General features: G+C 57.2%; 1 protein-coding gene across 1 annotated transcript in view; it reads left to right on the top strand.

Moving 5' to 3' along the window:
- The window catches only part of CARS2 (cysteinyl-tRNA synthetase 2, mitochondrial), a 44,243-nt gene that overhangs the window by 29,798 nt on the left and 1,366 nt on the right, over positions 1-13,079 (top strand). The window contains exons 8-13 of the mRNA XM_042930250.1: positions 182-315; positions 2,582-2,649; positions 9,170-9,236; positions 9,788-9,926; positions 11,678-11,801; positions 12,478-12,576. Coding sequence (XP_042786184.1) covers positions 182-315; positions 2,582-2,649; positions 9,170-9,236; positions 9,788-9,926; positions 11,678-11,801; positions 12,478-12,576 — 631 coding nt within the window. The remainder of the gene's footprint in view (positions 1-181; positions 316-2,581; positions 2,650-9,169; positions 9,237-9,787; positions 9,927-11,677; positions 11,802-12,477; positions 12,577-13,079) is intronic.

Genomic DNA, 13,079 nt, shown 5'->3' with positions numbered 1-13,079 from the left:
ATTTATGAAGTAAAAACAGAATTTCAGTTTCTCCCTTTTGCATCAGCTAAATGATCACACATACTGATTTTAGATTGAGATCCATTTGATCCTTGTACAAAGGCCAGGAGGGCTGGCCGCCAGACGGGGTATGGAGACGCGTGCTGTTTGAACTGACCCCCCACTCTGTGCTGTCCTGCAGCTTGGTGTTTGGAAGCCGGCTGGACATCCACTCGGGCGGGATAGACTTAGCTTTCCCGCATCACGAGAACGAAATCGCCCAGTGCGAGGCCTTCCATCAGTGCAGGCAGTGGGGAAATTATTTTCTGCATTCTGGTAAGTCGTGACTTCAGGTTGACTGTGCTCTATTTCGGTGCTGTCGCTTCTGTCACAATTGGAAAGACATAGCTCGGTTTGCAGGGGAAGAACCTGTCCTCTGTCAAGGTGTTGGAGTTTAAGTCTGCCGGATGTGAACTTCCTTGGATGGGACTGGAGTTACGAGGGCGGGAGGGCTGACTAGTGCGTGCAGAATGTTCTCCATCGCTGGGGCAGCGCTGGCAGAGGCACTCTGCTGGCTGGCGCACGAGGCCCGGCCTCACTCATGCAGGCGTCCGTGACTATAAGCCCTGAGGCTGCTTGGCCCAAAGCGTGTCCACTGCCAGTGGACAACGACTGCCCCCACAGTCGCCGCCACGTCTGCCGCTGTGCCCTGGAACAGCCGTCGTGGGTCTCTGCCACCCCAAGCCCATTTCTGCACCTCCTTGGAGGAGCGTGCGGAGGAAATGCAGAAGCGGGGCCGGTGAGTTGTCTGGTACCCGCTCCGGGACAGAACCCGGCAGGGGCCAAACTGCATTTCTGCCGGTGGTGTGCACGCTGGCGACTCCCTGGAGGGGACAGGAGCCCCGTGATGCTGCAGGGCCAGCCCGGTGGGCGCCTCAGAAGTGACCCCCGGAGCCCAGTGTAGCCCACAGTCAGGGGCCCACCCTTGGCTTCAGGAACCTCGGGAAATAGAGCCTCCCTTTGGCCTGGGGACTGGAGAGGAAGGCCCACGTCGAGTAAATGTGTGCAGAGCCTGTCGGGCAGGGAGCCTCCGCAGAATGAAGGGCTGTGTCCCACCCCGGGTCAGCTGTGTGGGGGCCTGCACCACACGTCATGGTCGTGCTCCTGGTCACTTAGTTTTCTCCTGCGCCTGTCAGCGAATGTGGGCCCAGGGACCAGAGGGCACAGCGGGCCAGCGCCCCTCCTGCTTCCCTCCAGGAGTCACTAACGAGGTGTTTGGGGGCCACAGAAAAGCAGGTCCTGTTCACCCCCGGTTTGGGAACAGAAAAGGGTTTTCGTTGCTGCATTGTGACGACTGTGACAAACTATTAAGACAGCGGGCTCTCTGCCACTCTGCTGTCACCCTGTCCTGGAGAGACACTGGTGTCTCCTGATGCACAGGAGGGTTAACACCCCTCTTCTGAAGTAAGTGAACGGAAGATGAGTAGTCGGATGTATTTCATTTTCTAAATATTGTCAATTTAAAAAAATGGGGGGGCCTGGGTGGCCCCGTCGGTTGAACGCCCCGACTCTTGATTTTGGCTCAGCTCATGATCCCATGCTTCGTGGGATCGAGCCCCGAGTCGGGCTCTGCACTGAGTGCGGATCCTGTTTGGGATTCTCTCCTTCTCTGCCCCCCTCCCCCGCCACGCATTCTCCCTCTCTCTCAAAATAAATAAACTTGAAAAGAAAAAAAAATTTAGTTAAAAAAACTAATAAAAAAGCGTTTAAGTTTGGTTATAATCTCTACATCTGACAAGGGGCCCGAATTTGCCACTCTGAGAGCAAGTCACATGCCCTTCCAGCTGAGTCAGCCAGGTGCCCCTAAGAGAGTTTTAATTGTGTTTGGTATATATGTGTTCTATGACGTTATGTGTTTGAGGTCATAGTTGTTTGGAAGCTACACTTTTTAACCAGTTCTCAGAAAAACTGGCCTTGGGGCTCCCTTGTGCTCGGGCTCCTGTCAGAGAAGGCAGAAGCATCTTCTGCGGGAGAGGTGAGGCCCCCCATCTCCCGCGCCCCACTCCCCCCCGCCCCGGAAGGAAACCGTGTGAAAGCAGGGACTGAGAAGCTCCTGACGTGGGCTCTTGTCTCCCATCACACACACTCACACACTCACACTCACACACTCTCCCAGGCCCTTGAGAGGCCCGTGCCAGCAGACCGCAGCACACAATCGGATCATTCGCAGAGACCCGCGCTTTGGAACCTCCGAAAACCGGCACGTAATTGCCAGGCGCGGGGTCTGCAGAGCCCCGGGCTCTGTCCTTTCCTGGGGTGAGGGGTCTGCGGGACAGGGCGGGGCAGACCTGCCGACCTCGAGCAGGCGTGGCTGTGGGTTCCCTTTTCCTGGGGGGCCGAGCGTGGGCGAGGGTCTGGGGAGGGGGGGGTGGGGCACGGGCGAGGGTCTGGGGGGGCACACTATCCACACAGATGCGGGCGTGTGCCTGCTGGGGATGCAGCGCAGCGTTGCGGGAAGTGGTGCCTGGCGCTCCGACAGAACCAGCCCTCTCCTCCTCCTCCTCCCACCAGACTCGGCACAAATCACCGTTTTTTGTTTCAGGGCATTTGCACGTGAAAGGCAAAGAAGAAAAAATGTCCAAATCGCTGAAAAACTACATCACTGTTAAGGTAACCCTGCACCGCTGGCCTGTCTGGAAGGGCGACCCCAGGTCTTTGACCCCCGTGCTCCAGGTCCTTGTCCCGTGGCCCCGACAGGCTTCTCCTACCTCCCAGCTTAACGTGCGGTCTGGGGGTAGAGGCAGCCCTACTCTGCCACCCGGTGCCCTCTCGGGGCGGTGCCCTCCGCGTCCCCCTGCCCTTTCCGGGCGGCCTCCCCATGGATGCTGCCTAGCTCCTCCTGCGTGCTGGGACTCACGCCACCTTCTTGCCTGAGCCCCTTCCCGCACTCAACCCTGAGTCACACCTACCCTTTCCTGTCCCACCACCAGCCTGCTGGCCTGTGGCTTTGGGGCTTCACTGCCTGTGGTTTTTTTTTTTTTTTTTTTAAACTATTTTATTTATTTATTTATTTTTTGGGGGGACAGAGAGAGACAGAGTATGAACGGGGGAGGGGCAGAGAGAGAGGGAGACACAGAATCAGAAACAGGCTCCAGGCTCCGAGCCATCAGCCCAGAGCCTGACGCGGGGCTCGAACTCACAGACCGCGAGATCGTGACCTGGCTGAAGTCGGACGCTTAACCGACTGCGCCACCCAGGCGCCCCTACTGCCTGTGGTTTTGAAAGCCACCTGTTGAGAAAAGCATCACTGCGCCGTGGGGATGAGGGGTGGGAGGGGGCGTCCACATGAGTGGAAAGCACGTGAGCCAACGGGAGCGCTCCAAACACTTCGGTCTTCGTGTTTGGGGCCGTGAAGCCAAACACGGTTGTAATGGCAAATACTGAAGTGACAAGGACAGTTACCAGACCTTTGTCCCCTGAGTACCCGGCCCGGAGAGCTGTCCCCACCAGAGTTACGTTACATACAGCCGGCCCCGTATCTGCGGTCTCACTCACCGGTGTCCAGAGGCAGTGACAGCCTCACGCTATGCCACTGCCCTCCTGTCATCCCAGGGGATGCTTATTTTCTCACAAGAGGGGCGAGAACAGGACCAGAAGGTATGTCGACAGAGACAGAGGCCACGGGCACTTACATCACAGTATGTTGCCACAGCCGTCCTGTAGTTGATCTCGTGCTGTGCCTCAATTACAACGAAACGTCGTCACAGGCGTGTTTGTATAGGGAAGACCAGTAAACACGGGGCTCGGTGCTATCACGTGTCCAGGCGTACACAGGGCCTCAGAACGCACCCCCTCCGTGGACGGGGCAGGCTGGAAGCCAGAGCGGGGGTCCTCCTCATAAAAGCGTCTTTATCGACTCCTCTTTAGCAGAAGTGTTCATTCTTAGACACGTTTTCCTGCAGAAAAGTTACTTACACGCTCACCACACAGGTTCAAGAGTTATAACTTTTCCTGCACCTAAGGGAGTGGTGGGCGTGTGTGCACGTATGCATGGTGTATGTGTGTCTCATCACCACTGTCGTTGAACCGTTCAACACCGCAGGCGTCACGACCCTTCCCCATCCCACCCGCACTCCTGAGGACAAGAGTGACACGTCAGCAGTGGCTTCTCAATACCAGTTCCCCAGTCTGCGTTCTGACTTTTCCACGTGTCCAGTGTCCCTCAGAGCCTGGTGTTTTTAAAACCAAGACCCGGTGAGCTTCGCGTGCTGCGTTTGCGGGCCGTGTCTTTCCAGGCTTCTCAGGGGAAATGCTCCGTGGTGGGAAGGCACGGAACCGAGTTCCCGTCGTAACCGTTCTGCGGGTACAGCGCGGTCGTGCTGACTGCCCTCGCTGTCGGGCTGGACGGCTCTGCCGCTTCCTCCTCGTGCACAACCGACACTCTCCCCATTGAGCATCTCCCCGCCCGGCCCGGCCCCGGCATTCCTCATCCGCTTTCTGTTCCCACGATGGGGGTGTTCTGTGGACCTCGCGCCAGCACAGACAGCGTTCATCCCGTTGTGGCTGTTTCACTGGGCACCGCGTTCACACGTCACCATAGCGGGTGACCGGGGCTCCTCCCTCCTCACACGCAATTATATCCTCCTGTTGTTTGGTTGGGTGGGTTGTTTTGGCTTCTGATCGACAACAGCCTCTCCCTGTGGTGTTAACCTTTTTGAAGGGATGAGGCCAGTTTTGGTGAATGGCCCACGTTTTGCATGTCTGTGGTGTCCTGTATCATATGTCCTTTGCATATCTGTGGTTTCCTGTCTTTCCTCGTAACTGGAAGCGAGGCCTCAGGCCTGATTCGGTTCAGGTTCAATCTTTCTGGTGGGAAACTTCCTCCATGGTGCTGTGGGCTTCACGCAGCATCCCTCTGGGGCCACAGCGTCAGGCTGTCCTGCTGGTGACGCTGGGCTTGACTGCTCGGGTAAGGATGGCCACCAGTGGAGATTCTTTTTTCTGTATTTTTTTAGTATTTTTTAAATTTTTAAAAAAATGTTTTTGTTTATTTTTGAGACCGAGAGAGACAGAGCATGAGCAGGGGAGGGGCAGAGAGAGAGGGAGACACAGAATCCGAAGCAGGCTCCGGGCTCCGAGCTGTCAGCACAGAGCCTGACACGGGGCTCAAACTCACAGACCGTGAGATCATGACCTGAGCCGAAGTCGGACGCTTCACTGACTGAGCCCCCCAGGCGCCCCGCTGACAGAGAGGTTCTTATTTGTCTTTCATGAACATGGAGAACTGGCGAGGTGATCTGCATGGGGCGTCCTCCTCCCAGACCACCTCCAGTCTGTGGTTTTCTCATGCTCTGGTGGCTTCACCCCATCGTGCGTGTCTCTGGTCCCTGCAAAGCACGCTATCTTGTGCTGTTGCCCCCGTCACACTCCCTGGCTGGCAGTCCTTTTCAGAGACGGGGGCTTGTCTGTTCTTTTTTTGGTACCACTAGGAGTTAAGCTTTTATTTTCACTCTGTGTATTATCAATTCAGCCTTCATTCTTTTTGTGCTGAAATTATTCCAGCTCTGGCCTGGGCAGGGGGGAGGGACGGGGAAGAGGCTCCTTCTTCCAGGGGAAATGCCCCGCGCATCCTGGCTTTTGGCCCCGTTTCCCGTTGCATCCTGCCCCGGTGCTGCCACTCCCCCCAAGGAGCTCGCTGCCTTTGCGGGAAGATGGAATCTCGAACCAAGATCTGGATGCTCGGTGTGTCTACCGCAAGAGTGACATTGTTTCCAGGCCTCTTCAGGGGACAGAGCTGGTGGAGATGAACCCATGTGCATGTAGTTGGTCCCTGGAGTTCATTGTGAACTATCCAGTCCCATACTATAGGACTTTCTGGTTTTAGCTCTTTTCCCTCTTTGTGAAAAATCTTGTTTCCTTCCTTACAACAGCACATCAACTTCATGCTTTCTCTTAAAATTGACATATTTAAAATGTTAATACCAATAGTCTTATTAATGGTAAAACTACTGAGTGAAGTTAAAGTTTCCTTGCAATTCTTGTTTTTAAGAACAGCTTTATTGAGATATAATTCACATATCAGAGGATTCACATTTTTTTTCATTTTATTTATTTTAGAGAAAGCACACACAGGGGAAGAAGGACAGAGAGGTAGAGAGAACATCCCAAGCAGACTCTGTACTGTCAGCACGGAGCGCAACATGGGGCTTGAACTCACAAACCATGAGATCATGCCCTGAGCTGAAACCAAAAGTCAGACACTCAACTGACTGAGCCACCCCAGGATTCACCCTTCAAATTGTATTATTTGGTGGTTCTCAGTGTCTTCAGTGGCTGCACAAGTCTGTGTTCCCACCAACGGTGCACGAGGGTTCCTATTTCTTCTCCACGTCCTCACCAACACCTATCGTTTCTTGTGTTGTTGATTTTAGCCACTCTGACAGGTGTGAGGTGGTGTCTCATAGTGGTTTTGATTTGCATTTCCCCGATGATGAGTGATGAGCATCTTTTCAGGTGTCGGCCATCTGGATGTCTTCTCTGGAGAAGTGTCTGTTCATGTCTTTTGCCCATTTTTGAATCAGGTTGTCTTTTGCTCTTCATAGATTTTGGATACTCACCTCTTTATCAGATACACAGTTTGCAAATGTTTTCTCCCATTCCGTGGGCTGCCTTTCCGTTTTGTTGATGGTTTCCCTTGCTTGGTAGTTGGATGCGGTTGCCTTTTCCTTCTGTTATTGCCAGGAATTAGTCCCCAGAGACTGATTGCTGTAGAAAGACTACAGATTTCTACTCAAAGTACTATACTCTACAGGCGCCACCCCCCTAAGGGGGTAAAAATTCTGAATGGGAGGAAAACCCCTTTAAAATAAAATTGTAGGGGCACCTGGGTGGCTCAGTTGGTGGAGTATCTGATTTTGGCTCAGGTCATGATCCCAGGGCTGGAGGATTGAGCCCCGCTCAGCGTGGAGCCTGCTTAAGACTCTTCCTCTGCTCCCTCCCCTGCTCATGTTCTCTCTCTCTCTCTCTAATACTAAATAAATAGTAAAGTAAAATAAAAATAAAATCCTACCATCCTAACATCTTAAAACCCTTTTTGGAGTGAAATAGAGAACATAGCTACCCAGAAATATACGAAAATGGAAGGGAGGCTGTCTTTGTTTAGAGACGTCAGAGAGCTTCATCAGACATAAAATGGCTGTATTACCACAGAGTCTTTAAATGTTTTTACTAAATGCACAAATACAAGCATAAAGTCAGCAGGGAAGGAAAGGTACCCAGTTCACAGAAAACACAGACGTGTGCAGAACAGGTGCATTCTGGGTGCGGCCGTATTGGGACCCAGGAGATGCACCGCTTTGCTCTGCTGCAGACCACTCCCCACGACTCCCACTGCACACACCCGACATCTGGCAACATCTTGGGAGGAGAACACAAGCAGCAGTAGCAACAACAAGGAACTGAAGTGAAGGGGGGCGGGGCGGCACGGGTCCCCTGACGCCAGCTCGCAAGGAAGCAGCTCACACCCGGCTGTAGAGCCGTGGAGCCTATGCTTTTGGGAAGGAATTCTCAAGAAATGGCCCCAAGCTGAGGGGACCCCACGCAGGAAGCCTGCCCCCCCCGGCCCCTGCTCTGCAGGTGCAGACCCAGATGGGCACTTGGGTCCACCGGGGCCGCACACGGGAGCTGTGACACCAGGGGCCTGTGCCTCAGCCGCCCTGCTCACACAGCCTCACAGACCGCAGTGGGGAAGGGACCCAGAAGTAAGACCTAAGTGGGGTGCAGCTTGGAGCCCGCAGCAGAGCAGGGATCTGGTGCCGTGTGGGCCGCTTGTCAGCTCTCCGCGCCTCGTGTCTTTGTCACCGTGGTGGGGCAGACGCTGTTGTGACGCAGTGCAGCTTAGCAGTTTGTGACGAAGTCGTGGGAGCCTTCCAGTAGGTTCTGCCATTGGCAGTGTAGCAAGTACTCAGCATGTAAGGGGCTACATCCACCCCCCACCCCCTCGCCACCACAAGGCCACGTCAGCCCCGGGCGTCCTGTTATTGCTATGCGGGCCCCAGGAGGCCAGCGGTCATGTTAACCCAGGGGACAGGCTCTGCCGCTGCCTCCAGGGAGCTGCCCACCGGTCCTCATGCAGGATCCTGGCCACCGCGTCCCCCCCAGCTGTGACATGTGGGTCCCTATGGCCAAGGGAAGGCCGGAAGCCACCACTAGACGTGGAGCGGGAGAAGGGCTGAGAGAGTCTCCTTTTGCTCACACAGAGTCCACGACGCAGGGACATTTGACTCAAACCCCACGTTGTCAGAGTGTCCCGTTGGAGCCGGCCTGTCCTCGGGGCCACTGCTGGTCATCGGTGTGGGCCCCCGTGGGCTGGGTTTGAGTGTCCCAGGCAGGCCAAGCGGTGCCCAGTGGCCTGTCTTTGCATCCCTGCCCTGTGAGGTCGCCAAGTGCCTCTCACCAGCCACCACAGACAGGGTTTGGGGTTGTTTTAACAACTTCTACAACAGGTTCTTGGGGCATCTGGGTGGTTCGGTGAGTTAAGCATCTGACTTTGGCTCAGGTCATGATCTCACGGTTCATGAGTTCGAGCCTCGCGTTGGGTTCTGTGCTGACAGCTGGGAGCCTGGAACCTGCTTCGGATTCTGTGTCTCCCTCTCTCTCTGCCCCTCCCCTGCTCCTGCGCTCTCTCAAAAGTAAATGAACATTAAAAAAAATTAAAAAGAATTTAAATGACAGGTTGTTAGTTTTCCTCAGTTTAACCAGGGGCAGGGTATCCTCTGAGAACACAAGCTGGGTGCCCGCCTCACTGCAGTGCGTCAGGGAATAGCCTGTGGGAGGGTGAGTTGGTCTCTGCCCTCAGTCTGACCCTGGTCCTGGCCTGTTTTGATGTCCCAGGCGGCTTCCGCTCCTGGGACCCCTGCCATCATGGGGCCTGGAGCTGTGCCCATCCTCTTGGGACCATGTCATGGCAGGGGGCTCCCAAGGTCAACATCGGTGTGGACCCCCTGCATCAGCGCAGAGCAGGGGGCCTTCCCCGCAGATGCAGTCTGAAGGGAAACGTGGGGAATGTGCAAATGGGGTGGAAACAAAACCAAGCTGTCCATAAAAACTCCGACGTCTTGGTAAGTGGGGTTGGCTCACACGGTCATAGCGCACGTTATAATTTCCGGGTTCTCCCTGATTTCTCTGCCAGGACTTCCTGAAGACGTTCTCCCCCGACGTCTTCCGGCTCTTCTGCATGCGAAGCAGCTACAGGTCAGGTGAGGCCGCGGCTAGGGGCCGAACCCAGTGGTTCGAAGGACCCACACTCAGGCTGGGGAGGAAGCACAGCCTTGTCAGTGTGGCTGCCCTCGTGCCTGTGGGTTTGGGTTCTGAGTGCAAGCCCAGCGCTCAGCCAGAAGATTCTAGAAGCTTGTGTCTTGGAGGCCGTGGGTTCTCCAGTCAGCCCCTGCCCTGCTCTGTGTGGGTCTGGATGGGGTCCCCCGGTGACCCCCTCCCAGGTGGAGAGTGCGTTCTCACTGTAAACGCTGAGTTTGAGGGCCTGTCCTGAAATACAAGCCCCGTGTCCCCACCACCGACTGATCCCCCAAGCAGTGGTTCGGGGCCCAGGATCTCCTGTCCGCAGGAATGAACCCCTTGGCCAGGCGTACTGGGGGTGGTTCTCCGTGTCTTCCAAGGAGGGGAGGCCCGGGGCGGGGCGGACCCTCGCGGTCCCCGGGGGCAGGGGGGCGGCGGTATCCGTGTCTGCTGCTTCACTTGTGGCTGCGAAGTGCAGTAGCTCCCCAGGTGACCGCACGTGTCCCCTCCGCAGCCGTGGACTACAGTGATGGCACCATGCTGGAGGCCAAGCACCTCCTCCTGGCGGCAGCCGCGTTCATCGAGGACGCCCGGGCCTATATGAAGGGGCAGCTGGTGTGCGGCCCCGTCGGGGAAGGCCTGCTGTGGGAGAGGTAGGTGCCCCCCATCCGCCCCAGGGTCCTGGGTGCTCGATGTGGGGCTGCCGAGAGGGCAGAGGCTTCTGGGGGCTGATGCGGCACCTCAGGCGAGTGGTGGTCCTCCTGGGGAGGGACGAGGACGCCCTCAGAGGGCAGCTGTGCAGGGGTGGGTGACACCCGTGCCCGGACAGGGCGCTCACTGGTGTGCTGGTGAGTGATGCACAGAGGTTCCAGGTGCCTCGCTCCATGGTTCGGTAGGGCTGGTGGGTGCGAGGCCAAGTGGAGGGGGGTGGCCTTGGTGGCTGAGCTCAGACCTGATCGGGGGTCGACCTGAGGGTCTGCATGAGTGTGTGTCCCCCTGCTCCCTGCTGTTGCACGCGGGTGTCTGTGGTCACAGGGCAGCCGAGGTAAGTATTAAGCGGGGGATGTGGGGGGACCCCCGACCCTCCACGTGGAAATCGCCTGGTTCTGCTGCTTTGTTAAGTGGTTAGATGTGTTCACAAGACCAGGGATTGACATCAGAGATGGAAAGGAGCTGGAAAGACCCAGGAAACTGGGGAAATGCTTGTCTGGTTAGGAGGAAAAGCAGCAAAGCCTGGAGCACTGGGACAGGTCGGGGGGGGGGGGGGTAGCACCATCAGCAAGACTCGGCAGCCGTCTAGATGGCGGGTACAAGGGACAGGTGGACACCCTCTTTGCCTTGGGCGCTCCTCACTACTGGGCCTGGTGGAGGGAGGGGGTAGAGGCCATTCGGCACCCTGGAGGCTGGGTTCTGCTTTGTGACAGAGAGCCCTAATTGTGGTCTGTTCCTCGTTGCCTGGTCACTCAGGCCAGGCTGGAGAGCAGCCACTGCCCCACCATCCAGGGCCGCAGGCCCACCAGAGGGGCGAGTGTCCAGGGGCTTTGCCGCCCCAGTTCAGGGCTGCTTATGATGCCGGAAAGGGTCCCGGGGCTCCACCTGCTTGGAAATCGGGGAGTTCACAGGAAGTGGGGGGATGTCCAGTAATGGTGGACAACAGGGAGCCCATGTTGCAGACGAAGCTTCAGTGTGTGAGGCAGCAGGCGTGCAGGAGAGGGGAGGGCCAAGGGACACCTGCACGTCCTTGCCATGGCTGCGGGGGGGGGGGGGGGGGGAGGAGGTGGACTATCACGGAGACTGCACTGGCTGGCAGGGCTGTCACAGCAGAGGGACAGAGGTGGAGAGGCTGCAGCCAGGTGTGGGGAGCAGGACGCACTCAGAACCTGGGGGAGGTGGGGGCAGGCCCTAGGGGCCATTGGATCCCAGATGCTCTGACCAGCTGCCCACAGACAGGTGTGGTTCACGGGGTGGGGGCAGGGCACAAGCTGCTGTGGCCCTGCTGGGACTGCGTGACCCTGAGGTGGCCCGTCGGGACCTGAGGCTGCCCTCGGGGGGAGGCCGGGCTCTCACCATGCAACCAGGTGCCCTGCCTGCAGGCTCCTGGGCAGGGGGGTTGACCTCGTGCCGTCCTTCCCTCCAAGCCTGCCCAGGCCACTTCTGTGTAATGCGGGCCGAATGCGGCCTGGCCTCGCAGGAATGCTGCCTTTCCCACCACCACATTCTTAAACCCTTACAAGCTGCCCACACGCATAGCAGGGGTTCAAACCTGGGTTTTAGGGGCTTTCTCCCTCTGAATTCTGGGGTAACGTGACGATTCTGGGCTAGTTCTCAGTAGGGGCGTCTGCAGTGGGGAGGGCCCTGTGCTGGGCAGGGCGGGGGCGCTGAGGAACACCCGTCTCTCTCCAAGGCTCCGCCACACCAGGGAGGCTGTGAAGGCTGCGCTGGCAGACGACTTTGACACGCCTGCAGCGGTGGACGCGGTCATGGACCTCATCCACCGCGGGAACGGACAGCTGCAGGCACGCACTAAGGTAGCCCCAGCACGCGGCCGTAGCACTTTCCATCGGTGAGAAGGCAGGGATGCCACCCTGCCACCTCCTGGGGTGGCCCCCAAGGCCTCCCCTGACTTCTGGGAGCTGCCCTGTCCTGCACGGGACCCGCCCTCCCAGAGCAGGGAGGTTGCACACACGGACAGGCAGCATCACGTGTTTGCTGATACAGGAAGTACCTCCTGATGCCGTTTGCTCAGGGGAACTCGGGAGAACCCAAGTTTGATGGGATGTGAACTAGGACGTTGGGGGAAGCTGTGTGTTGGGACCCTAACTGTGCCCACCCCACCAGGCCCATCTTTGGGCCTTGGCAATAATCCCCTTGGTGAGGCTCTGTCCCCGTGAGCCAGTGACCCCCCCCCCCCCAAGGACCCACCTGCTGAGAGCATCACACCGGGGGTTAGGTTTCAATATCCAACTTTGGGGGACACAAGCATTCAGACCTACCAGATCCCCGTGTTACAGATGGGTAGACTGAGGTGCAGGGGTGACGTGGCTTCCCCGTCGTGCGGCGGGCTGAAGGGCAGCTCTAGGACTGAGTCTAGAATGTCCTCCCGGCACGAGGACCTGAAGCCGGGACCGGCGGGGACCTGCCAGGTCTCTGTTCCACGTCACTTCCTGTGCTTTGAAAGCGCCCCTTTTGGGTGATCTGCCCCAGGAGCCCAGTGGTCCCAGGAGTCCTGCCGTGTTCGGCTCCATCGTGTCCTACATTGAACACTTCTTCGAGACCGTCGGGATCTCTCTGGCGGACAGACAGGTACACCTTTCTCTTTTCAGGCCTCACTTGTAGGATTAGGACTATGTGCAGGAACCACTGACTTTTCCCCTTTTAAAACATTCATTTCAGTGGATAATTGTGTTGAATTTACTTACGTGCTTAAAACACATTCTTTAAAAAGGAAAGAGGCTTAGAGCTAGTATCTTCCTTCCGGAAGCTGCAGGGAGCCCATGCGGACTGCCTGCTGTCACTTCTGCACGCGTACTCCTGTGTGGTGTTGACTTTGTAAGACTCAAAACGCAGGTAGTTGCACAGAGGACGTTTTTCCTGAGCCTCCTGAGAGTAAGCTGCCGGCCTAGCCCCTCGGTGTCTCCTGCGCCCCCCCCCCCCCCCCCCCCCCCCCCCGCCTCCTCCTCAGGCAGCCTTCCGCACACACCCCCTCCAGGGCCCCACCTCCATGGCACCCTCCCCACGCTGTCCTGCCTGATGGCTTCAGGACTGCGAGACCAGGGAAGGAGGGGAAAGGGCTTCAGACAGGTGTG

This window comes from Panthera leo, chromosome A1 (genome assembly GCF_018350215.1).
Source record: "Panthera leo isolate Ple1 chromosome A1, P.leo_Ple1_pat1.1, whole genome shotgun sequence".
NCBI lineage: Eukaryota > Metazoa > Chordata > Mammalia > Carnivora > Felidae > Panthera > Panthera leo.
This window is presented reverse-complemented; position numbering and strand designations above follow the sequence as displayed.